The 27,433-nt window shown below is 53.9% G+C and overlaps 1 protein-coding gene across 3 annotated transcripts in view; it reads left to right on the forward strand.

Annotated features, from left to right (window-relative positions):
- The window catches only part of TWIST2 (twist family bHLH transcription factor 2), a 50,610-nt gene extending 23,390 nt beyond the window's left edge, over positions 1-27,220 (forward strand). For 2 of the 3 annotated variants that reach the window (XM_027590718.2, XM_035726757.1), the window contains exon 2: positions 26,482-27,174. Coding sequence is in view for 1 of the 3 variants with exons in the window: in XM_035726757.1 (XP_035582650.1) it covers positions 26,482-26,542 (61 nt within the window). In the remaining 2 variants the exon portion in view is untranslated. Of the gene's footprint in view, positions 1-26,481 lie in introns of all 3 variants that reach the window. The other variant, XR_004819978.1, reaches the window with a different exon arrangement.
- Positions 27,221-27,433: the final 213 nt, after the last annotated feature.

A 27,433-nucleotide genomic window follows, 5' to 3' on the forward strand; every position in this document is an offset into this window, starting at 1 on the left:
CCCCAGGTGCAAGTGGGGTTAATGAGGGCGTTCTGAGTTCTGGTCTCTCTCTCTACCACACTGGAGCCCCTACCCCCCACCCCCATGGGGCACCTGCAGTCCACTAGGCTCTATCAGTGACTTCGTGTAGAATGCATGAAGGGACAAAAATAAATCAAGTCAATCAGGCAAGAAGCTGGTTGGAGGATTTGGAAGGACGGCTCATCGTACGCAGCCTGAATGGATTTACTTTCCCTTCCTGCCAGAAGACGCAGGAAACAATGCAGAGAATATGGAATACGCTCGCTCACTGGCTTTCCTGCCTCTCAAATGCTTTGGCCTAAGTGAGCAAACCCTCCCAAGCTGGGGAGAGGGGACATCTGGAGGCCGTCTGTCTGAGGCCACAGCAGACAGACTGTGGAGGGGGATATGGTGGACCCTTGGCCGTTCAAGGAGCCCTCATGACAGATGAGAGGGAAGGCCCCACGGCAGGTCCTTGCCAAGGACGAGAAGGCCACTTCAGTGAGATCCATGGGGACAGCCTCCTTGCCGTTCTTCCAGAAGCTTCCTCCGTGGGGGGAAATGAATTTAGCCGAGAGATCAAAGAACAGCAGATGAAGTGTGTGTGAGAGCAGCCAAGCATTCTAACAAAGGGTTCATCCCCGATGCTTTCTTTTTCATGGGGCTGGCATTTGCTCTGTGTGAGGAAACCATCGAGTTCACATCACCTTGAAACAGGGATCGGCTTCTACTGAGCTGGACATTTAGGAATAGATGGGGGCCAAGAAAATGCTGTGAACTTCAGCTCCCTGACCGGGGTCACGGGAACGCTATAAATCAGGCCAGACAGATTCCCAGGATGTCGGCCGAGCTGCTGGGGGTCATGGGTTTCTGTGCATTTCTCCCCTGTCCCCAAGCACCCAAACCATAAATAAACAGATCGGAAGGCTACCTCACAGATCCTTGGCAAAGACCTCTGGAATAGCGAAGCTCAGGCCCAAGCGAAAGTTTACTTCAGAAGATCCTGATGCAGTCGAGAAAAAATAAATAAAAGACGAAGAAACTGGTTTCTCATGGGGCTCCCCGATCTGGCAGGGCTAGAGAGTGGGGTCCCTGAGGCCCGCAGGGCGGGGCTCAAGTCTTCACCCACTGACCGCCTGTGGGCCTGGCGCCCAGGCAGGACTGCATCCCTGCCCCACGGGTGCGTGTGTGAGGGTGAGCAGGGCCGCCAGGGACGGGCAGCAGTCGCCGCGCCCTCCCAGAGGGAATGAGATAGGGGGCCTCTCACTGGCTCATCACTTTCCTTCACTCCTAAGGATTTCGACATTAGGAAGAGCAAAGCCCAGGGGGAGAAGACTCTCGAATGTTCTATGAACTGCCTCTCTAAGCGGTGTCAGCCCGAAGGGTGCTCTGTCTGGATGACTCCCTTCTGTTGAGGATCATCCAGCCCATAATGAGACGCCCCTGGTGTGTCAGCTCCCCCTGGGGACTGGGAAAGCCCCCCCTTTAGAGACAGCCCCTGACACGCAGAAAAGAGTTCAGAAGAGGAACGCCTCTCGGGGCATTTGTCATACTGTGACACCCAAACCTATCGAACATAAAAAAACAAAAAGGAAAAAAAAAAAGGAAGCGGACCCATCTCATTAGGAACTTAGATCAAATTCTAGGTAAAGTATAAGAAAAATAAATTCTGTAATGTTTCTTTTTTTTATTATGTTCAGTTAGCCAACATGGAGTACATAATCAGTTTTTTTTTTTAAAGATTTTATTTATTTATTTGACAGAGACACAGCGAGAGAGGGAACACAAGCAGGGGGAGTGGGAGAGGGAGAAGCAGGCTTCCCGCGGAGCAGGGAGCCCGATGCGGGGCTCGATCCCAGGACCCCGGGGTCATGACCTGAGCCGAAGGCAGACGCTTAACCACTGAGCCGCCCAGGCGCCCCCATAATCAGTTTTTGATGTAGTGTTCAATGATTCCTTAGTTGCATATAACACCCAGTGCTCATCACAAGTCAAAAAATGGGCAGAAGACACGAACAGACACTTCTCCAAAGAAGACATACAAATGGCCAACAGACATATGAAAAAATGTTCAACATCACTGGCCATCAGGGAAATTCAAATCAAAACCACGATGAGATACCACCTTACACCAGTTAAAATTCTGTGATGTTTCAAAACAGTAAAGCACATGACACGGAGGTTTGACTGATGGACTGTAATGGCCGTTTAAGGTACTTTCCCAGGAGTTTCACACGCTCTGGCAGGATGTGTCCAAAGGCAGAGAAATTGTTCATAATCTTTACCTCGGTTGTGCAATTTGGCACATCCACTGTCAAAAGAGAGAAAATCATTTCAATAAATACTAAAAATGCCTTTAAGGAGATTTCAGTATATTTCTGATATCAAACTCATGTTTTTTTTGTATTTAAAATTTTCAGAAGCTATAGTAAAAAGATTCTTCCTCCCCGTCACGGAGTATATCGATCTCCAAAGCTGATGTGACATTGGAGTCATTTGCCTGAAAGTCAAGACTGTTCTCACCAACATACTGTGCCATAACATTGCCTTGACCTTTTTAAATGATTCTCTAAAACAGGAAAAAGAAATAGAGGTAAGGTCTCCTGGAAAGCAGAACAATAAAAAATACTGTCCTCCAGGAACCTTACCCCTCACCCCCATGCCCCGTCCCCCAAAAAATCCATTCAAAACCATTACAACTGAGACAGTTGAGCGTGGAGGCCAGTCACCACTAAGTGAGGATACTTTTTAGAAAACACCTTCATGCACACTAGCAATAAGCCATTAATTAGATCATGTGATGAAACCCAAAGATGCCGTAAAACAAAAAAATATATGATACCTCGTAAATACTCTGAGAAAGGGGAGGACCTTAAGAAGGACAATTTCTTAGCTGGGGAATCCAGCAGAGTAGTTTTTTGAATGAGTAGCTCTGTGTCCTGTGAGGCTCTTCGGAAATACTTATTATCGTGACCATAACATTTATTCCCCCAATTAATTTAAATATCTAATATAATTTTTAATCCGACAAAATTCTTCTCGGGTACAAACAGAAGACTAAGGCAGCAGACGTGTCCAAGAATGTTTGACGAAGGACCGTGGGGAGGAACGGCTGTTGCTGACAGACGAGGTATCTCAGGGCCCTGGTGTTGCAATCAGCGGAAGGAGGGGAGGTTGAGGAGTGGAAGGACCCAAACGGGGTGAAATAGAGCCATGGAGAGCTCTGGAAGAACCTGGACATCTGTCCAGTCCAGGTAAAGGGCACAGTTCTCATGAGTGGGGCACTATCGCAAGGGTGATTCCCAAAAAGGCCAGGGTCGGGCATGTCTGTGCAAGAACAGCCATAGAGGTTGTAAAGACCCCCAGCTCTTGGGGTGTCCTCTTGCCTGACGGCACCCCTCCCTCTCTGTGAGCCAGCGCATGGGTGGTTAATGCCTGGGTCTCCACCCCACAGGCTGGCCACGTCCCTCTATCAGCGTCCACGTGGACGCCCGTTGACGGGGTGATGGTTTTCTGTGGTCTTCTAGTCTGGGGTTAAATGACAACCGAAGACCATCAACTCCACAGCAGCTTTAAGAGAGAGAAGTGGGGGTCCCCGCCCAGGTGCAGCGGCCTCGAGGCTGCTTAAGGCCACGGGAATGCGCGGAGAGCAGCCGTGGGGACGCGGCTCGCTCTCGGTCACAGCCACGGTGCGGGTGGCAGAGCTGGCTGGAGGGTTTTCCGGGTGAGCTTGCCACCCCCACTTGAACGTGGAGTCTGTTCCTCCAGGACATGACACAGAATGAACATGCTTCCTTGTGATGGTAGTGACTTTGGAGGTTTAGTCTTCCCCGGGCTTATGGGTTGTCTGCAGCCGCGGGGCGAATGTCGTGGGAGAAAGGGTGCTGGGCCCCGGCGGGTGCTGGGGGGCGGCTGTGCTTCCAGCTGGAAACTCCATGAGCTCTCATTCCAGCTGACCACCTTTAAGAGCTGACTTTCTTTTTAATGTTTCATTAAATGTTAATGTTGGAGGCCGTGGTAAGAATTCGTCTATTAAACATACCAACCGAGGGCATGTAATCGTAGAGAAAGGCTGACACCCAAGTAATGAAAAGTGAAACTGTAATTTAAAAAGCGTTGTGATTGTATAATATCAAGTTGCACCGTGTGCTTGGTGCAGAGAAGGAGTCCAGCAGGCCCAGAACGGCAGGAAGGGCTGCTCTCACCGGGGCGGGCAGACCCACGTTCTTTCCCAGCTCTGTCCCTGCTGAGCCTGTGCGTCCCTCAGGGTGGGGTCTGTCCTTGTCTTACCCAGACCTGCACGTCTAGGAGAGATGGGGGTTGGTGGCCTCCTGAGGAGACCAGTAATCCGGGCTTTGATGGAGTGAGTGGGGGTGGAGGGCGGAGCATCACAAGTGGACGCCCTGTCAGTAAGGTGGCCGTCCCTGCCCCTCTTCCCAGGACTGTCCTGGTTTATTCCTGTTTCTGAGTCTGATTATTAGCAATGCCCCTTTCACTCTCAGAAGTGGCTCACTTCAGGTGATGCATCGTATGGTCCTTCTGTGCAAGGTGCACACACACACACACACACACACACACACACACACACACACACTCCTGGGCCATTCTGCAAAGCTCTGCAGCTACATAGGGAAGGGTGTGCATTAGAACAGCTCCTGGAGTTTTCTGCTTTCTGCCCTGCTACCCCTTCCCCATTCCGGCATGCCCAGCTAGGAGGCGTGTGCTGAAAATCCCATGATTCTGATGCACTGCCCCCGACCGCAGAACCAGGGGCCTGGGGTCAAGCTGGGCATTATTATTATTAAAGGAGCATGGGCACCACTGTCCAGACTGATAACCTTCATGGCGTTTGCCTCCTCCAGTGAGTGCTGGCTGAGCACACTCATGTCACCTGATGGGGGGTCGCCGAGAGCAGAGTTAGGGTCCCTTTCATCTTTGTGCTCCTCACGGCCCACCCACGCCCTCCGCCTGCAAGGAGGGCTCCTCCCTGGGCTGGATTCACCTGTGCAGGTGCTGCCCCTGGACCCACCAGCTCACCTTCTTGGCTGGGAGCTCACATCCCCATCCTGGCTCAGTTCCATTCAGCGGCCCAGGCTTGAGTGTCGCCCGAGTCAGTGTTCTGCATCTGTGGACCTGTGTCAGGAAATGCTTTCTGCGGGGGAGCACTGCACGCTCCAGGGTGCCTGCCCCCCTCCCGCCTGGGCTTTCCAACTGTGGCAGCCACTGGCCACGCGGCAGCTCCTTCTGATCTTCTGTCCGTCTCTGTCTCTCACATGCACACGTATACACTCACATGCACACACAGACCACATGCACACTCATGCACACACAGACCACACACACTCATGCACACGTACACTCTCACACACTCATGCACACATAGCACATACACTTGCACACACACCTCATGCACACGTAGCACATACACTCACATGCACACCACCACATACATACTCATGCACATTCACACACTGCATACACACTTGCGCACACACTCATGCACACGTGTCACATACACAAACCACATACACTCACATGAACATGCACCACATACCTGCACATTCACATACTGCATACACACTCATGCACATGTACACACCACATACACACTTATACATATGCACACACATGCACACACACCATATACACTCACATGCATACACTACACACACATGCACAGACACCACATACACACTCATGCACACACACTACACATATACTCGTATGCACACATACCACATTCACATGCATATGCACATACATGCATGCACACACATACAAGAACACACACCACATACGTATGCGCACACACTCACATGCACACGCACCACATACACACTCATGCACACATACACTCACACACTCATGCGCACGTACCACATAAACTCATGCACACGCCACACACACTCATGCACACGCACACACACACCACATACACACTAATACATATGCACACACATCACATACACTCACATGCATATGCTACATACACATGCACATACTCATGGACACAGACTCCACATCACACTCATGCACACATACATGTTCACACACCACATACACACTCATGCACACGCACACACACACCACATACGCACTAATACATATGCACACACATGCACACAGACACCACATACACACTCACGCACACGCACACACATACATTCACACACACCTGCATATACATGCATGCACTTACACATACAAGCAGACACATCACATACTTACGCACACACGCTCACACGCATGCACACCACATACTCACTCAGGCAGGTGCACACACACTGCCATGCTCACGGGTCAGGATTGCATGGGGAGTCAGGCTTTCAGTCCAAGCCCCTCTGGCTCCAAGTCTTCTGTCCTGAGGGGCTCCTTCCCCTCTCCCAGCAGCAGTCGGGGCTCCCAGGCATGAGGCCCTGTAAAGGCTGCCGGTTCCAGGTTCTCCAGTGTGCCCTGCCTACTTGCTCCGACCACAGGCCCCATTAAGATGGCGGCTGGGAAGCACATCAGTGCTTTTCTCCCCTCTGTGCTGCGGCCCCAACAGAAAGGCAGAAGCCTGTGTCCTTGGCCGTGCCAGTGTGTCCTGCCTTGCAAAACAGACGGTGCTCTCGAGGCATGTGTAAATTTACTTTGGGTTTGCGTTGACTCGTGTTGTTATAATTTCAGCACCTCTTTGCCTCTGCGCGGATGGGGCTTGGTCGTCCGCGGTGGCAACGTGCAGCCCCGCCTCCTCCCTGCCTGGCCCCACAGCCACTGGGAGTCAGAGATCTGTAGACACACTTGGCTTTGGGAGGAGAGCCCCGCGCAGGGCAGAGCTGTGTGCGACTCACGGGTGCATGTTGCCCCTGGTGAGGGGGCTCACGGGGAGCGGAACTGCAGTGTTCTGAGCGTTTGCCGAGCACAGAGCTTCTTTTTACAAAACAGAAGGGTGCTCTCTGAGCGCTGGGGAGACCTGGGCAGTCCTGGCCGCTCAGAGCAGCTGAGGGATGGGCGGACTCGGGCTGGGATGGGCAGGCCTCAGGGGAGAGCTGGGCTCCAGGGTGACAAGTGTCTGGGCCCCATGGCTTTGTGGGCACCTGACCTCTTGCCCTGGTGAGTCACTGGCGCAGTGCTGTGGGCGGCTTGTCCGCCGTGGTCCAGGGGGCAGAACCGGAGAAGGCTGGAAGGCAGGTTGGCCGGACAGAACTGCCCTGAGTGCAAATGTTGCCCTAGCCTGAGACCTTGAGCCCGAGGGCGTTCAGACAGGCCTGGACAGCTTGTGGTCTGCGCGGCCCTGGAGGGACTTGGGACCTCTGCTTTCTGCCTGTGGTGTTTCAGGGACCTTGGAGGAGTACCGTGGCATTCCCTAGACCATTGTGTGGATGGGGCAGAGGACGTTTCTTGCCCCCACGGGGACCGCCTCTGGTGGCCCCTCTGTCCGTGCTGTCCCGAGAGCACGAGTGGGGTCCAGCACAGCCCCGTGCCAAGTGTGGATGGTACCTTCACCACATGACTCGTTGCAACCGTTCTGTGCTGATTTGAAATCCACTTGTGCTTGATTCTGCAGCTGCCATTCCTGAGGAGCCGGGCAGGCTCACTTGACATTAAACAGGACAAATAAGAGGGGGAGGGGCCGGAGACACCAGAGAAGGGACGGAGGTGGGCTGACCCGGCCCTCCTCGACTGCACGGTCCTTTAGTTCCAGTGGGAGGGGAGGATTGGGATTTTGAAGACAGAGCAGGGAAAACATTTGGGGTGGGAGTGGAGGAGTTTTCTAGAAGCCTGGCCAGGGAGGAACTCCGGGTTCATGGAGGGGGTTGAATAAGGTGGACCCCAGCTCCAGGGGCATTCAGAAAGGGTGGCGGACAGTGTGCTCACTCTGCCTTGTGGAGAGGGAGGTGGCTCTCGGGAATGAAAAGGTGAAAGGGGCCGTGTTTTCACTGGTTCCCAGCTGTACCGTGCTCAGAACTGTGGCTTTCTCTCCTCGGGTGTCTGCACCACGTCGGTAATGATGGCCAAGGAGCTGCGGTCTGCGAAGTCCCCGGGGGCAGGAGTGGTGCGTCTGGTTTCAGTCTGTCCTTCCTCCGGCATCCCGCCTGCCGTGTCTCTTCTTCCCTTCAGAAATCCTTCTGTTAACACCAGTCCCTCCCCAAGAAGGTACTGGGAGGACCCTCTGCACGAAACATCTGGGAAAATGCAGCATTGCATGCCTTCACCCAGTTCCTCGGAACCGCATTTGTGAAATGCCAGCTGTGCCCCCGACAGCACGTGGGAGCCAGCACTCCAGTCTCCTTGAGATTCTAAAGAACCATGAGACCCCTGGGGACCATGGAGACCCCTGGGCCAGGTCCCCCTATGGCCACCTGGGAGAAGTGAGGTCCAGCTTGGGGAGAAGAGGTGACCAAGGTCACTCAGACAGCAGGTGGCAGAGGGGGGACAGGAGGGCTTAGCCTGGCCTGATGGAAGCGTCTTTGGGAAGCAACCTCATGCCCCATGGCAGGTTCTGCTCCTGGAGTTCTGAAATCCCTCTTGGTATGGGGTGACCCCCACTCTATGCTGGCCACACCACAGGGGTCCAGGTGGGAGTCCTGGAAGAGCTTAATAGACCAAGTGCTGATTCGCTAACAGGCCGGAGGGGTGTGGTGACCCCTGCCCGTGCCCCCAGACAGGGTGGGAGTGGGGATGAGCTGTGCCCTCACCCCCGCCTGGGTGCAGAGACGTGAGACTGCAGTGCAGCTGGTGCAAGGTCACCTTTCTCACAGATGAAGGCTGAGACGAAGATGAAGGGTACGAAGGGTCCCAGGGTCAGGCAGACTCGCCCACAGTGCCCAGCGGAGCTGGACCAAGGTGGGCTTCCCCTCAGCGTCAGGCGGGTGGGCAGCTTGCTGGAGTGGTGGATGGGAGAGGCCTGCTTCCTGCAGCCAGCTCCAGCTCCTGGAGGAAGGTTCCAGAGCCTGAGCTCAACACACTGTTTTCTCTTCCCAAATCAGTGATTGGCCACTCGGAATCCCCTGGGGTGATGAGGAGGCAGAGGGAGACCAAGGGTTTCATCAACTGAGCTTTCCCTCCGTTCTCTCAGAGAACATGGCAGTGAAGGGTACACATGAAGCTCAGAGGGGGCTGGGGTCCGTCCAGCCCACTGGAGCCTCCTCAGTCCTCAGGCCCCTCCCTAACAGCGCAGATGCAAGGAGCCGGACACTGGGTCCGCCGCCTCCGGGTCGGGAGCCCCTGCTGCCTGGTCTCAGGGTGGCCTGCCTCGCGCTCGGGCCATCGGAGGGTGTGCTGCAGGGCTCGAGGGTCCCCTGCTGTCCCTGACCTACTCCCTCCCGGTGCCCACACGGTGCCCCAGTGAGGCCCTGGTTCGGCCGGTTGTATTTAGTCCAGGCCAAGAGGTGGAAAATGCAAAGCTGGCCTCTCAAAAGTGGGTTTGCCATGCACATTTGACCAAGGGAAGAGCACTCCACTTGTGAGTCTGCCCCTCACGGCTGCCTGGGGTTCTTACGGCCTGCTGCATCAGCCCTGAGGCCCAGCAGAATGTGCTGAGGTCTGGGCTCCATCCCTTCCCAGGCTCCCCAGGGTTGGTGTCAGCAGAGCGGGTGCGATTCCATGTGAGGATTGGGAGTGATGGTGAAGAGTCCCCCTCAAGAGCGCCAGGAATCCCACAGACTACGATGTAACTGCCCTGCACCGCCCTGGGGGGGAAGGAGGGAGGTATTGGAATATGTTAGGATCATTTTCGAAAGGCAGCCAAGGTGGTTTTTACATTCTTCAAGTATGTTGGTAATCTTAGCTTACAATCATATTGCTAATGAGTTTCCCACTAGGACATAAAATGTGTAGTGAGCTTTATTCTGAAACCAACAGACCGGCGCCCATGCTGAGCGCTGGCCAAGACCCTCTCTGGGGACCAAATCCCCTGCAGCCAGAAACAACATTAACCCCAGAACCCCTGTGACTTTCCCCGGTCACAGCTTTGCTTAGTGTTAATTATGTCTTTGACTCAACAATCAATACCTAAAACTCAAGCTAGACTCTATCAGAGGGAAAGTGGTTTCTGTCCACATCCTTTCACTAAAACATTGTCATTTATGCTTCTCGAGTCCATAGTATAAAGTATGCGGGAGAATTCAGATTTCTTCTCGGAGGATGACATGGGGTTGCTGGTGCTGCAAAGATCGGCACAACGTACGTGGTAATCCCTCCTCCAGCCCTGGGTTCACCTTGCTCACAATTTGGGAAGGCACGCTTCCAGACTGTTTTCTGGGGCCACGGCAATGCTGGATGTGTGTGGACTTCCGGCCGCCATCTCGGCGTGTGACTCTATGCTGCCCGCGGGCAAGCTCCTCCAGAGGGAAGGCAGGGCCGTGCGTGACATTGGAGGGGTTGTGTGTTTGCTCAGTGTGGGCTCTGTTTTCAGCATGGATTCCCAGCAGCAAGAGAAGGTTCTCCATGAGGGAGGTTTCCAGTGGCCTCCCTTTGCCAGACCTCCCTATCAGGGTGGAGGTGAAGTTACGGAGAGAGAGCCAGGAAAGAGAGGGAGAAATGTTTTGTCCAGGCAGCCCTGGAAGATGGAACTTGGAGTAAACCCATCAACAACATCCAAGAATATGCTTGAGTGGACTCCCTGCAAGGCCAGTCCACTCAGGCAGCGTGGAGAGATCTTCCGTGGGCAGCACAGGACCCTCCCCAGAAGCCTGGTGCCATCAGAGAGCGACACTGCCGCTCGATCCATTGAGGTGAGCCTCCTGGAGTCTCGGGTCCCTGTGGAACTTTCACACCGAGGACACCGTGCTGCGGTCTTGGGAACCGGCTGGCCCGTCACTTGGAGGAGGGGGAGGAGAGTGGAGGAGACACTTTCCAGTAATAACCCACCTTCCCTCAGCGCCCCACACCCTTTTAACCGAACGGGAATGCCAGCGAGTGGCTAGGACCCCAGTGGCACGAATTCGAGATAGAATAATGTCCCTGGAGTCATCATAGCATTTGCCTTTCTGTGGCTTTTAAGGACTATTTTTTAAAAGCTAAGTTCTTCCACCGGTCCCCTGCCTGCCCATCAGTCCCCAGCCATTATTTTTGCTACCGGTGAATTTTCAGGAGTCTGATCCCAACTTTTGGTAGAGGTTAGTGAGATGAAGTTATCAGTTTCTTGAGGGACTGTCTACAAATTATTTTGTGTTTTTGTCCAGCCTTTACGAAAAAACCTTGCTTTGGCCCTTGAGGTGGACTCAGTGGAGCACCCAAATGTTGAACGTCTCCCTCATGCTCCTCAGGACCCCTGCAGGTGGGTAAGGCCATGTGCCTAGTTCCAGCCAATGAGCTTTGGGAACAAGTGGCAATAGTCTTTTTGAGCCCAAGTACAGAAGAACAGGTGTTCTTCTCTCTCTTCTGCTAAACCTAAGGGACCATGTGTCCCAAACGATGCATCCATAAGATGGCAGAGGCTCTGCCAGTCTGAGTCCTGGGCAGCTGTGTGAAGAGAAGCCCCCGCCAAGCTGACCGAGCAGGAAGAAGGGACACAGGACTGTTGTGTTGCTCCCTCAGTGAGGTGCGGGGGCCCGTCTGTCGTGGCAGTCGATTCTCTCATGCCCCGATGGAAACGCCCTGAGAGGGGAAGGAAGACAGTCTCCTAACGCTCGGGTCTCTCTCCTGTCGCCCTGGAGCCTTAGACAGGTGCGCTCTGCTTTGTAAAATGGATATTTGCTTAGAAAAATTGTCTAAAGTGCATCATTTCAGATCTGTTTTTAGAAGAACTCAGTTTCTAAAGGCACTTTTCATTAAAGCTTTTTATAAATCATAAAACTTTCCCAGGGTGTAACCGTGGCTTCTTCTATTTGTTTACTAAATGTGGATCTCCCTATACCAGATTGCCTTAAAGTAACTCACATTCGATGTGGAGAATGTTCAGTCATTTTGCGCTGTCCCTAAGCATTATTTGACTTCTTATCTTTGGCTCAAGGTGTATTGGCTTCTTTTCAAGGCCCTGCCTCCATTCTGGGTTTTGTTGGAGCTTTCTTCTGTCTACTGACTTTCTTCCTCTGTATGTGCTTGCTGGGTAGTGTTTTATTTTAAAGTGGATTCAACCTGAATCTTTTAAGACTACCCAGAACATCTGCATCACTTCTATTTATTGACAAGATTGATTAAAGAACATCTAGAAGGGAAGGTGGGTTTCTGGATGTAGGATTGAAAGTAGCAGACTGTTTTCCCTTACAAACACGGATGTTGACACTGCTCCCCGTATTCGTGGGGCCTTTCCTGGCAAAATAAATTATTATGGGATGCTAAGCTGGAGTCCAAGTGGTAATTAAATGCATTGAAAATGCACAGATAAGGGAAGCGGGATTTGCACGGACGGGGCGGTCGTCCTGGATTTAGCTGAGAAATACCAAGCAAATATCTGGACCTTTCAGCTACTCAGCTCTGAGAGTAGTTACTACGTGTTTTTTTCTGTCTCTGGATCTTAGCTCTGCTCTCTTTCAAATAGAAGTAGTCACTTCTGGCTTCCAAACTTGGGAATTTTTTTGCAATCAGTGGAAAAAAACACACAGCTATACAATCCACATGCGCATCTGTGAACCCCAGCCCATCAGCCTAGGCTGATGCTGCCAGAACGGAAGAAGCCAGTAGTATTCTTGGACACGCGAGTGATCAGAAATATTCTTTTAAGAAGAGGGATTCCAATGCCCTCCTTGGGTACATCCTAGCTGCCTCCTTCCCAGGACTACAGCAGGTGCAGAGTGCAGAGAGGCTCCTTATCCACCCGTTCTCAAACCCTCACCATCCTAGAGCTCCTGGATTCGACGGAGGGCTGTGGGTGCAAACGGAAGCCACGCCCACTGACCCAACGGTCATTCGATGCCCTCAGTGGACACTGGCTCTTGTGTGATGGACTGGTTAGAAGCACCATGAGTGTTTAATCTCTGTCCCCAAATGGTGACATCAGGAATGACTGGAGCACACTTGGGACCAAGGTGACCCTTCTTAGAGAAGAATGGGCGGGAGTGTGCGTGTGTGTTTATTCCTGGTGTGCATATATATGGTGTATAATTTTGCGGCATATGTATGTACGTGTATATGGTATATGATAGTATGGTATATACACACATCTATCGATCTATCATCATATATATATATATATACCAACCGCCAACCTACTATGCCCTGTCTGTCCCTGAGTTTCCTGGGTCTAGACAGAGCTCCGTGCACACTCGGCATGGTAGATATTTTTTTTTCAAACATTTCAAAGAAAATTCTATTTATATTTATACCGTAAAATCAGGCCACTTGATTTATTTCACCTGCAGTATAGGGACACCCCAAATCCAGATGAAGTCAGTCCGTGTGACATGGAGCAAGATTTTGTCCCTCCCACACTGCCGGCTTCCTCTGTTGATGGCTCTGAACCTGAGTGCTTTCAGTGCAGATCTCTTAACACTGTGAGCACCTACTGTGTGCCAGGCGGTCACTCCCCTGTGGGACAGGTAGAACCCGCCCATCTGATAGATGACAAAAGTCTTGGAAGGGAGATGTCACCGGGCTGTACGCTCATGACACTGGCCACCGATCTTTGCAGGACATGATAGCATCTGGCCTGGGTCACACCAGCTGCAACAGGGCAGGAGCCCTCAAGAGCCCGTAAGAAGTTGGGGCTCCCCCATCATGACATGCAGGGGATGCTTTGCTCCCAAAGTCCCCTCGGGGGAGGGGTCAGTAAGAGCCAGTGAGTTCACGCAGCCAGTAGAAACAAGGGAACACATTCTGTATACTGTGCAATCAAAGAAATGGTGTCTCACTTGGGTTTTTTTTTCCAGAAATGTGTGTGTGTGCACATCATTTCTCATTTTTTTTCTTATTCAGAAATATTTTGAAAACAATAAATTCCACAGATAGATTTGAGTATAATTTATAAATGCAGAATTTCAATCCAAGAATACTGAATTTTTTAGAAATTGAGCAATAAAGAGCATGTTCCTGTATCTCGTGACTTGAGCCCGGGGGCGGAGAGCTGTCGGGGCCCAGGCAGGACTCTTTAAACTCTTGCATCGAGGGCAAAGCCGAGAAGGCTCTGGGGGGGCATCTGTCCCCCGGGGACGTGCCCTCGCACATCGTTCACCGCTGTCCGAGCAGCCCCAGGACCTGTGACTCCTTTTCAGACACTGCAACACACACCCACCAAGGCTGGGGACAGCTGCTTATCTGTGGGCTGACAGGAGTCTGCACGTGCACCCACACCCGCCGATCCTTCGGGGTTCCATGCAGACAAAGGAAGCTCTTGGACTGGCAGGTCATGAAATTAGAGGGATAAGCCTCAGAAACGAAATGCTGGGAATCATAGCTCTTTGTCTGAAAGAGTCTGATGGACATCCTTTTTGGGAGAAAACATAACACTATTTCCAGAGTCAGGGCCAGTGTCAAGTGCTTCAAGATCAGCAGGGTAACCCTGACTGTGTCCGGAGGGTCGGGGTGCCTGGGTCACCCTCCTCGGCCGACAGCAGAGCCTGCCTGTTAGCACCACGGGCCCGGTGCTGGGAGGACCTGGAGGTCCCGGCGGCCGTGAGCCACAGCACCGACCCGGGCGCCTTCCCAGACCTAACGCGGGGCTTGTGTGTTCACACCGGGGCTGCAGTCTCATCACTGCACCAGCGTGGCTCTCGGCCTTGACTTCCAGCTCTGTGTCTGCTGCCCCTGCGGCCCGCGGGCTCCCAAGTGTGTGAGGCCAGCTGTGGGGTGAGCCGGAGGGCGAGAGGACAGGTCAGTCGTCCTGCCCCCAGCGGATACAGGAGAGCAACTGCTTCACCCCGCAAGAAGGAGGGGAGGTGGTGAAAAGCTTGCCGTGGGGGCCCAGAGATAAGAAAAGGTGAAGTTCAGCGGTCAGGCGTCACCCTCCGCTGGCTGACCGCACCGTCGTTCTGGGAGCTGGGAGGTCAAGGGCGTGCGCATTTTCCAGGTGGGATGGCCGATCCAATAAACCCAGCTGTTCTTGGGTCTTTGCCGCCTCTCTCGATCTCTAGTCTGTCCCTAGAGAGACCTGAGTGCTCAAGGCTTCTGTGTGAATTAGCAACCACTCACCGGGCGCGGGTAACTTGTATCTGGTGCGCGGGGGAGAGGTGGCGCCACGGTGAGGTTTGTCCAGGGTACGTGTACCCATCCTTCTTGCGTCTGTCCGTGAAGTTGAGCATTTATTCATTCTTCAGCTCTGGCTGGCTGCTACCCTGTGCGCACCTGTTCCATCCCGTTCCGCGGTGGGCTGGTACCTGGCATCCGTGCCGTGGTCCTGCAGCCCCCCGTGCCTGCCTTCCTGCCAGGCCCCCGAGCCCGGGCTCCAGTGAGCTGCTGCCGGGCCACCTCCAGCAGAGCCGGCCCTTCTGTGGCCTTGGCACTGACCGCCACAGCCACGTGGCGCATGCGACCCAGGGGGGCTCACTCTCCCCGTCTGCTTCTGTAGACGAGCCAACTTTACCTCAACTGGACGATGTCTTCAACACTTGAGTGCATGCTGGTTCCTTTCTAAATATGTTGTGTTTCCCAACAGAGGTCGCTTTTATTCCTGTGGTGCTGAAGTTTGAGAATGTGAAATAGGCCAAAAGTCACTGAATCCAGAGCTTGGGCAGTGAAAGGCCTTGTCCCTGTTGCTGAAGGGGTGGGTTAGCCCAGGCCATGTCCACGCTCCCGGGGCGTCCACAGCACCTGTGGAGTTTAGGCTCCACACCAGGCCCCCCGTCATGTGCTATTGGTTTTTCCTGAGGCATCGCACATCTCAAGAGTCGGCTAAAGCCGGGTTCCCAGAGATGGGAAGGACTGAAGACTGGGGCATAGTAGGATCTTCCCGTCACTTAGGAAGGATTTTGCCTTCTTCTGAATATGCATGAATATATGCATAATTTTTCGAAAGTAGCGTATTTTCTCTGGGTCATTCAAGAAAATAGATTTATAGGTGTCATTCTTTCTTTTCCTTTTTTTTTTTTTAAGATTTTATTTATTTATTTGACAGAGAGAGACACTGCGAGAGAGGGAACACAAGCAGGGGGAGCGGGAGAGGGAGAAGCAGGCTTCCTGCCGAGCAGGGAGCCCGACGCGGGGCTCGATCCCAGGACCCTGTGATCATGACCTGAGCTGAAGGCAGACGCTTAATGACTGAGCCACCCAGGCGCCCCTAGGTGTCATTATTTCTGTAAAGAGTTTTGCATTTTGAAAATTGCCTGCTTCTCTGAGATTCAATTTGGGAACTAAATGCTGGTGACAGCAGTTAAAATTAGAACTACCCTACAGTCCAGCAATTGCCCTACAAGGTATTTACCCAAAGGGTACAAAAATACAGACTCGAAGGGGCACCTGCACCCCAGTGTTTATAGCAGCATTATCAACAGTAGCCAAACTATGGAAGTGGGCCAGATGTCCCTGGGCTGATGAATGGATGAAGAAGATGTGGGAGATATACACAATGAAATATCACGCAGCCATCAAAAAGAATGGAATCTTGCCATTCGAAACAACGTGGATGGAACTAGAGGGCATGATGCTAAGTGAAATGAGTCAGTCAGAGAAAGACGGGTACCATATGACCTCACTCACATGGGATTTAAGAAACAAAACATGAATATAGAGGAAGGGGAAAAGAAAAAAAGGAGAGAGGGAGACAAACCGTAAGAGACTTTTTTTTATTTTTATTTTTTTTAAAGATTTTATTTATTTATTTGACAGAGAGAGACACAGCGAGAGAGGGAACACAAGCAGGGGGAGTGGGAGAGGGAGAAGCAGGCTTCCCGCGGAGCAGGGAGCCCGATGCGGGGCTCGATCCCGGGACCCCGGGACCACGACCTGAGCCGAAGGCAGACGCTTAACCAACTGAGCCACCCAGGCGCCCCAATACCTTTACTTTAACATGTATTATATTTCGCTCCAATTGTTTACATCTGTAATACATATTTATATCGTAGAGCAGCTTAGTTGTAGACCTCGTGTACTTTCATTATACCTTTATTAGAACATGTATTACGTATTTGTTACAATAACTTGTTTTGTCATCTGTCCCCAAGCGAACTGGTGTAGGACAGGGACCAAGTTGCACTCATGACATGCGCCCAGCAGAGTGCCTGACAAGAGCGGACCTTTGCTTAATGTTTCCTTGAGCCGCTGGGAGGGTCGCTGGGAGGGTGGTGTCCTCAGATCCTCATTCGTCCAGTGGGCAGACATTTATCAAGTCAGCGTTCCCGGGTCTGGACCCACTTGACCGGTGTAGGAATGAAGTCAGTCGTACGAGAAGGATTTCGGCCTCGGGCCTCAGGGCGTAGCTGACCTGAGTTCTGGGGGTGATTCTGCACCTGCCTCGTCACTTGGCCTAAGTCCCCTCCAGCCCCAGGCCCCATCTCCTTATCTCTGACATGACGTCACCTGATGGGTTACCCCTACAGGCATGACCTGCGCCGCCAGCCTGAAATAGGGCCCCGCAGGGTGATTTTTTACACCACCTTCTTTTGTTAGTTGGTTTTATTTGGAAGCTAAGTTTAGTGACATCTGGAGAATTTATAATTCACTGGCCAAGGTAGTTCCTGGATTTGGAGGCCCTGAGTCCCGGGAGGAGACTGCTTCCTCCTAATACCTGGTTGCTTGGGACTGTTATCCCTCATGACCTCTGCACTTGGGGGTATGCTTTACAGTGTCCTGGGACTCATGTAGGAGAAGTGGGAAGGCCTCCCTCAGAGGGGGCCGGACAGGGTTAAATGCTGGGACGCGCTGGTGTGGACACTGGGCCTTCCTGCCCCACAGCTCCCGCGGGAACAGGGAGGCTTGGCCTGGACAGCCGTGGGGCCACATCACTCTGAGACCCAGAGGCCGGGAAGCACCACACAGAGAGGGGGTCTAGAAGCAGAGGCAAGCTTGCCTTCTCCCCAGGCTGCTCCCAGGCCGACGTCTCCTTGGCAGGCAGGCCATTCCAGACACTGTCAGCTCGAATCCCCGAAGCCAAGCCCAAGGAGAGAGACAAAGACAGAGACGGAGAGAGACAGCTCTGCTTCCAAGCTGGCCTGAAACTTTTACTCCCTGAAGGAGCAAGGCCAGCAGCTCTGCCACCAGCCACCAGGGAGGCCTGGGAGATGAGCCCTGGCTTCATAAATATGGTCATTCCAGACAGGATTCCGCCTTCTCATGCATGGCAGGCAAGCCGGGGGTCAGACTCTTGAGCCGTGGAGCCAGGGAAGGGGGACACAGCCTGTTCTTACCCGGCGCCCTCCTGCCCTGGGCCCCAGCCCAGACTCTGAGCATAGGTGCCCCACACAAGGGACGTCTGGATGCACGGGGCTTGCCATGGAAGCAGAGAGGGGCTCAAGGGCACAGGGCCACACAGCCCGTACTGGCCTCCGAGCAGCCTTACCACATGTCTCACTGCCACCTGGACGCACGGAGGCCATGGGGCCTGGGAACCCAGGAGGTCCCTCCGGAGCTGTGCCTGGTGCAGTGCCTCGGCCCTATCTCTGCCCCAGCCCGCTGGTGTCCTCGGAACCTTGTGGGGGCCACAGGGGCGTCCTGCCCACCCATCCATTCCTGGGAAAGCGGGCTCTCCAGAGGGGAACGGGCCAGGCCCCAGCTCCTGGATCCAGAAGCTCCTGGATCTTGACTCTGGCCTGCTTTGCAGAGCGCTATGGCCTATGAGAACCCCATGGCCGTGGCCTCCGTTTGACTCTGGGAAAGGGCCCGGCGGCCAGCAGAGAGAGACCAGAGCGTCCTGCCTGTCTGAGCCACTGCTTGGCCCAGGGACAGCACACAGACCTCCCCCTACAGGGCAGGGATGCCGGGGGGAGGCGGGGGGACCCAGACGGGAGGGCAGGGTGGCCAGGGCGCAGGCAGCTGGAGGAGCCTTGTAAAAATTTTGTAAGTCCGACAGCTTCTTGATTTGCGTTTGCCTCGGCGAGAGTGGTTTGCCTTTATCCGTGCCCTCATGGCGCCACCGTCATCCCATAGAGTGTCCAGCTTCAGGCGGTAGAGTCTGACCTACGGGAGGACAGCCCACACCCTCCTGCCCTCTGATTTGGAACTGGATTCTTACAATCACTGGGGTGGGGTGGGGTGGGGTCAGGTGGGGTGTGGGTATGTTTCGTTGTTTGCCATTGAGACTTCTCTAAGACAGGTGCCCAGAAGTCAGCGGGGGTGGGGGGCTGAGCCATGAGGATGCCCCCTTGCCCCTGCTGGGGACCCCCACGTGCTGGACCGCACTGAGCCTCCAGCAGGGGCTGCTGGATCTCCGCCTTTCTGATCAGCCAGGTGAGCCTGACACCTGCCCCTGGCAGGTGTTGGCCCCTGTCTCCTAGGGATGGTCTGTTTGCAGCCTGCCCGGAGCTGCCTGCAGATCTGACCTGGAAGGAAGTTGCAGATTCTCTCCTCTGAAAGCAAAGCCTCTTATTTCCGCTGTCTCTGGGCAAGGCATTTGTCATGGAGATGGCCACTGGGGCAAGGTGGCTCTGGGAGAGCCCTAAAAAGCCCTTACCGAGAAGGAAGGAACAAACCCCCTCAGCTGGGCTGGGTGACCTTCTCAGAGCCTCCAGGGCCTGTCCCTGGCACCCCGGCTGCCCTTCCCTTAGGGCGAGTGATCATGGGAGTCACAGACTGGCTGCACTTTGCGTCCCACCTACCCCAACCTGTGTGTCTGGGGTGTCAGGCAGAAGGACAGTGGGTGGGTGTAGCGGGGATGTCTGCAGTGGGGATGGCCCCCAACAGGGAGCATCAAGATGCTCAAATCCTCTTCGGGCCTTGTCTCTAACCAGCCGTGTCTCTGGCAGGTCACGGCAGGTCTCAGCTGCAGCTGCCCTGGCTGACCAGGGATGTGCGGGAGGCAGACCGGGCATGCTTAGCTGCTCTGGAGTCCCTAGAGAGCTGAGGATTTGGCGGAGTGTAGACGTTGATTCCAGGGGTCCAGGTGAAGCCTGTTTCTGCATTTCTCCTGATCTCCGGTGGGAGGCAGATGCTGCCGGCTGGAAACCACCTTTAGAGGGGCAGAGACTTGGCACGAATGAGATAGAGCACCGTAGAGAGAGGGATTCTAGAGGGCGCCCAGCATTTCACTCCTGAGCCAGCATCGTGCTGGGGGCCGTGCGATCTCTTCATTGTAGGCCTCTTTCCACAGGGGTTTATCGAGCACCTACTATGTGCCAAGTGTTGGTTTAGACCCTGGGCACCCAGCTGGGGAAGAAACCACAACCTGGGGCAATGAGAGTGTTGGGCACGAGCCAGCCGAGGCCCCGAGCATCTTGCGTGGTGTGGCTCCCTGAATCCTGGTAGCCCCAGCTGGTGGTCCCGTGGGACTCTCAGTGGGTGTTTCTGCAGATGCCCAAGCTGAGGCCCGGAGGGGTGAAGCCACTTTCCCAAGGCTGCAGTGGCCATGGTGGCAGGACTGGGATTCAGCTCAAGGCCTGAGCGCTCAGTTCCTAACTTTCCAGGAGCTTCCAGAATGCTCGTGGCATGGCGCCGCATGCCTCAGAATCTACCAAGCTACTTGCCCAATACCCCTTCTTGCGCCAGATTTCCAGATGTTAACTGGCTAGCATTCCTGGAGTAAACCCTTCTGGATTGTGCAGAAGGGATTCTCCAAATCCATGACTTGACTTGGTTTGCTGATGTCTGTCTTAGCATCTCTGCATTCAGAGTCCTGGGTGGCATGACCTGGCCTTTGGTTCTTCTGCCATTTGGACAGGAGTCAGAGTTGTGTCTCATTGGCATTTATGGGGGAGGCTGTGCATGGTGGAGGGCGGGGGGCCATAGGAACTATTTCCTACCCGCCTCACAATTTTGCTGTGAACCTAAAACTGCTCTAAAAAATAGTCTTCGGCAAAATAAACAGATAGTAAAAATAAATAAGATAAAATGGGAAGTGTTTCCTCATCTGTAAACTCTGGAACAGCTAAAGTAATACAGGTAGGAATGACCAGGTTCCAGAAGATTCTATGTAATGCTCTTGTAAAACAGTCTGGTTCCGGATTCTTCGTAACCTGGTCAGCTTATTTTACAAAGGTTGACACATTCAGATTTCCTACTTCTTCTTGAGTGAGTTTGGTAAACAGAGTGGGAAATCGGGGGGCCTGGTGATCACGGATGCATGGGGCTGCCTGGTGTGCGGTCCTGCGGCCTGGGGCAGGCGGGAGCTCAGGGTGCCTGGGGACCCACAGGTTCCTTCGGCCTCCGGGGCTTTTCCTACCAGCATTCTTATTGGCCGGTCTGTCTTGCCGTGGGTCGATTGTTAGATGATTTGCTGCCACACTTGCCAAGACAGGGGCCCTAAGTACTTTCCCTCTGGGAGGAGGACCTTTCCAGGTAGTATTTCCCCAGAAGTGGCCCCTGGGGGGGCATTTTCTGAGGCTGTATATGCCTGACCACGTCTCTCCTGCTCCCCCACACGGTCCATGGACCCCTTTCCGGAGCAACACCGGCCGTCCTGGGATCGCCCGTCAGCGGGCGCCATCAGCACACAGGAAGCCGTCCTGGCCTGGCTCTTTCTTGCCTCTTTTTATGTCTGGAAGCTGGTGGGAGGTTTTCTGTACTCGTAGAGTCCAGAACTTTCCCTGTGATGCGGCATGGCTGCCCATATTGTCAGTCGCTCGTCCCAGAACTCTGTGTTCCTTTTAATCTGGGACCGACAATTTTCCCCGAACACCGGGATATTTCCCTCCACATCTCATCCAGGGCTTCATCTCCGCCCTCCTTCCACATTCTTTGTCTTTTGCTCAGATGCTGGAGACCTCCGTGAGTCAGTCTCTGATTTATTGATTGTTTTTCATCAGTGTCTCTTTTGCTATTTCGCTTCCATTTCTTACAAAATATGGGGCTCCCATACTCTCTGTGATTTCCAAGAGCGCGTTTCTTGTTTCCTGGTTGTGCTTCTCTTTGAAAACAGAGTATCCTTATTTTATGCATGCAGACTCCCCTGGCTTCTCTCCAAACGATGAATTCCACTGTTCTGAAAGTTTGGTCCCCGTGCTCTGGGCCATTTGTGAGGTGCTCAGCTCACCGGTTTCCCCGTCGCGCTCCACAGCCACCCGATGTGAACCATTCCTTGTTTTCTACTCCTATTTACGGCCTGTCAGATTGATGTGAGTGGGTGGGTTCTGTGCCTCCAGCCAGCTCTGAGGGGCCGTGCTCAAGCAGTCAGGAGGCTGTGTCCAGGCTCGGTGAGGGGACAGAGGGCCCCAGCTGAAGAACGGTGCTCGATGAATGCCCGGGTGGGCAGGGGTGCTGTCCCTTGTGGGATGGGCAAGATCCACCAGGGTAGGGGCTCAGCTCCAATGCTGGGTTCATTACATTCATCTCCACATGGCACATTCCCCCGACCCCAATGCACCTGGGAGCCCAGGACTTGGGGGGGTGGGGAGTTCTTTGTTTTCAGTGTAGTGACTGGGAGGAGAGAGACACAGGTGGCAGCAGGAGCCGGCTGGCAGGTGGCAGCCCCTTTGGGTGACCTGGACAATGTCAGGGTCCTGTGGAGGCAGAGTCCTCCACTTTCCTGCTGAACGGGGCAGTGAGGGCCAGAGCAAGGCCCTCCATGGCCATGCCCCTGGGTTTCTGTGGGCAGTGCCTGGCTCCCTGAGCCTCACATTCTGCTCCTCCAGCTTCCACTGGCAAAATCTCAGGGGTGTGTGTGTGTGTGTGTGCGTGCGCGCACGCACGCACGGGCACACGCTGTAATGACCAGAGATGACACATCTGTGCCCATTTCCCTCCTAATTCCCTACTCAGCTTTTTTTGGCAGTCCAACAAAGTTCCAGGGTACTTTGTCCCTTTCCTTTCTGGCTGCAGAGTCTTACTGGCATTTCCTTTAGAAAGGCTGTCCCTGTCTACCCTGTGTTCTAGTTGTTTTCAAACATGTTTCTTCTCCCCTGTTAGATTTCTCTGATTCTTTTCTGGGCTTTTTAAACAACTAGTAGCATTTCTGGCACATGATAGATGCTCACTACATGTTAGAAAGATGCATGAAAGGATAGATAGATGGATGGATGATGGATGGAAGGAGGAGGGTGGATGGGTGTCTAGATGGCAGGGCGGGTGGCTAGATGGCAGGATGGGCGGGTGGGTGTATGGGTAGATGGTGGATGGATGGAAGGAAGGAAGGGATGGTGGGTGAATGGGTAGATGGAAGGATGAGCGGATGGCATGATGGATTGATGGATGGATAGAAGGAGGGAAAGAAGGAAGGGTGGGTGGTGGGTAGATGTGTGGATGGTAGGATGGTGGGTGCGTGGGTGGATGGATGGAAGGCCTTATAATAAATTCCCCCTTAAGCCCCCTATCTCACTTTTTGGAGAATTTGCGTTGGTGTTTCACTTCCTGCGTTAGGTCCTAAAAGGGTCAATCAAGTCAGGTCCTTAATAAGAGTCAGTTAAGACCCTTTACTGTGCATTAGTGCCCCAGGCACTGGTGTGGGAGAGAGGGGCAAGGGCACTCTCTCAGCGTAGCCACTGCTCTGTAGCTCTGCCCGCCACCCCCCTTCTCTGCAAGGCAGGCAGATGCAGAGTGGACCTCAGACAGGGCACATGCATACGGTTTCAGGTGGCTGTTCTATCCGGGAGGCGGGCCTGGGCCCCAGATGTTTTGTATTTGTTGCCAAGAACGCTGCCCGTGTCAGCAGCCATGGCTGGGGTCAGGGTGACATCAAGGGGCCCAGGCCCACAGGCTCTCGGTCAAGAAGCCTAATGAACCTGCTCCTCTCTGCCTGTGTCCTGGGCCCTGCGGGCTCATGCAGCAAACCCTGAAACTCACCACGACTGGGGGACAGACTCTGTCACTCTTGGCTTTTCATGGATGATCCTGTATTTCCCCTTGGAGGGTTGGCGCAGCTCATATATCAAAAACTGTTGTAATTATTCCCTCCCTCTGAGGAAGGCTTCCATTCAGCTTTCTCTAGCTGCCCCCCTGATTAATTATCTAATTACAACCACATTCTCCGAGAGAGCAGCCTTTGACTTTCTGCCCAGGACCACTTAGAAAGGCGGATGTATTTGGAGTGTTCTGGGCTCGAAAGAAAAGAAGCGTGTGTGTGAAAACACCCCGAGTTTTCGGGGACATGTCTTGGCCTTCTCAGACCTTTGTTTTGGCTCAGCAGGGGTTTCTGGAGTTCTCTGGGGATCAGTAGGGAAGGAGCTGGGGTACAGGGACAGGAGGAAACCCCCTGCCGCCCACTGCCCAGTAGGATCAGGGACACGCACACACACACACACACACACACACACACACACACACTGCTCTGAAGATGTCCCCTGTCACTGTATCAAAGATCCCTTTGTGTTTTCGTACCTTTCCACATCATCGTCCCAGGACCTGGGGTTGCCTGTCCTCGACCTCTTGTCCTGGAGGGAAATTCCTCATGGTGACCCTTCTCCCAGCCTCCTCCTTGGTGAAGCCATTCCTGACTCCTCCCCACCTCCAGGCCCCTGCCAGCCTCCCACCTCGGCACTTAGGTCTGCAGCCGCAGAGCCCGTCCGGCAGCCTCCCCCTCGGGGCATCAGGGTGGAGGCCTGTCTCATGCATCAGTTTACCCCCACGGCCAGGGCAGCCCTCAAGGGCTTTCAATGGATGGACCTGTCTCCTTTGGTTATGAGGTTTATCTGGTTATTCTGGTGTTTGTTCTCCAGATGTAGAAGCGCACTCCCTGTGCATCAGGCCCTCGGGTACGCACTAAAGATCACGTGGGACCCAAAGCGCTCACCAGCCCGTCATCAAGAATCCCTAACGAAGCTTAGGGTCTCCTGGGAAGGATGCTATCGGTTCAGGGTTGGTTGCAAACTAGCCACGTGTACTGTAGGACTGGGGTCCCGCAGGACGAGGCGATCGGCCGCCCCCAGCCCCCAGAACAGCCGGTCCTAGCCATGAGCTGCCACCTTGGAGCAAGGTGTGGGGCCCACCTGTCCTCAGCCTCCGTCCCTTCAACATCCAGGTGTGGGACCTTTCCAGCAGGTGTCAAGGTCTTTGACCAGACACTCATGCCCAGCAATATTATCCCCTGTCCTCCCGGGCTACCACCACCAGGACTCATGACCTTGGGCTTAAAACAGCCACGAGTCTCTAAAGTCTGGGGATCACTCACCCTGCCTCGAGCTTCTTCCCAGCACATCTTCTCCAGCAAGCCCTGTGGGTGGAGCGGTCTGGGGACCCCACCGCTGGGTCCCTCTCTCTGCCACTCCCTCCAGTCTTCCATCTGAACCCCTACCTCCTTTCCAGGCAACAAGGTCAACTGGGTAGGCAGACCTTCCTTACAGGAGGCTTTGTGGAGAGCGGGGCCCTGGTCAATGGATTGGCTCCCAACCTGGTGCCTCACTGGCCAGGCCGGCGGCGGGGGGGTGGGGTTGGCGGAGACGCCCGGCGTGGCCCCTGGAGAGATTCTCACACTGCACGCCACAGGCAAGGGTGGCACCGCGGCATTTTAATGATGCACATGCGCTCCTGCAGACCCTTGCACCCCCTTGCGGGGCCTTTGGACGTGGGACAGTTGTTTCTTGATCACAATGGAGGGTGCTAGAATCGACGTGTGATGAGCTGGCTTAGGACTGCACACACACCACACACACCATACACACCGCACACACACCACACACACCATACACACCGCACACACCGCACACACACACCACACACACCATACACACCGCACCCACTGCACACACACCACACACACCGCACACACCACACCCACCGCACACACAGCACACACACTGCACACACAGCACACACACACACCACACATACACAACCACATACACCACACACACCGCACACACAGCACACACACCGCACACACAGCACACACACTGCACACACAGCACACACACACACCACACATACACAACCACATACACCACACACACCGCACGCACAGCACACACACCGCACACACAGCACACACACTGCACACACAGCACACACACACACCACACATACACAACCACATACACCACACACACCGCACGCACAGCACACACACCGCACACACAGCACACACACTGCACACACAGCACACACACACACCACACATACACAACCACATACACCACACAGCACAGACCGCACACACAGCACACAGACCACATACACACACCACACACACATACACAACCACACATACACAACCACACACACCACACACACCACACACAAGCACACATACACACACACCACACACAACCACACACACCACACACAGCACACACACAACCACACACACCACACACAGCACACACACAGCACACACACAACCACACACACCACACACACCACACACAAGCACACATACACACACACCACACACAACCACACACACCACACACAGCACACACACAGCACACACAACCACACACACCACACACACCACACACACCGCACACACCACACACACCACACACAACCACACCCACCGCACACACATACATACCACACACACCACACACACACCACATGCATGTGCACACGACCACACAGGTACACCCTGCATGCAGTGGGGTCTCACCCTCCCTCTTCCGTGTCTTCCAGGCTGTCCTGTGGGGCTGAGGCTCAAGTGGAATTGGGACACCTCCACGTCTGTCACTTCTGAAACCTGAACAACCTCAAGGGAGCCTCCCCCTCTGCTCTCCAGCACAGCGTTTGGACAAGGGGACGGCAGCATCGAATGGAAGACCCCGGACCGCACAGTCCTCCCCCAGAGTCGGTCCCCACAGAGGAAGCGGCACTCACGGTCCTTCTCGCCGGTGACATGTTCCTTGTCATCCTTGCCACTGTTTGGATTTTTCTTCTGGGTTTTATTTTTTTTTAGGGGGGGATTTATTCTTTCTGAAAATCTCTAGATTCAGGAACATACTTACAAGGATTGAAATTTTGGGTTTGTATTTCCCTCTAAGTGCCTTTTTAATGTATATTTTTTTAATAAAACAGAAATGCATTCCTGTACCATTCTGTTTGAACTGGACCAAGGCTCTCAGAGAAGGAACCTTGCGTCCCCCGGCCCCCAGCCTCTGCATGACTGTTCCACGTAAGCCTGGAATCCTCCTCACGCCTCGCCTCTTCTCTCTCATGATTTGCTCAGCTAACCATTTTTAAAGTATTTTCTGTTTCAGTGTATATGTTGCTTATTTGTTTTATTTATTGAGATATTTTTAACAAGCTCGGTGACTGCAACGTGGCTGTGTACCCCGCTCCCCTCCCAGGAATAATAAAGATGTCGGTGCAGCTCCGTCTCCCTCTCCTCTTCTGTACCGCGCAGCATGGAGTCGGCCCGGGAAGATCGGAGCGGCTCGCCGGACGGACGGTTGTGTCCCTTCAGAAGGGACAAGAAGGATGTGGGAGGCAGTTTACGTCCTAGGTCGTCGTAAAGCGTCCTAGAAGCTACCGTCCCTGACACGGTCCGAGGCTGACATGCCCGGGTGTGGGAAGGCAGGCGAGGCTGGCCCCGGCCGCTCCGGGCGTCCCGCTTCTCAGCGGCGCTCCA

Source organism: Zalophus californianus, chromosome 3 (assembly GCF_009762305.2).
Source record: "Zalophus californianus isolate mZalCal1 chromosome 3, mZalCal1.pri.v2, whole genome shotgun sequence".
NCBI classification, from domain to species: domain Eukaryota; kingdom Metazoa; phylum Chordata; class Mammalia; order Carnivora; family Otariidae; genus Zalophus; species Zalophus californianus.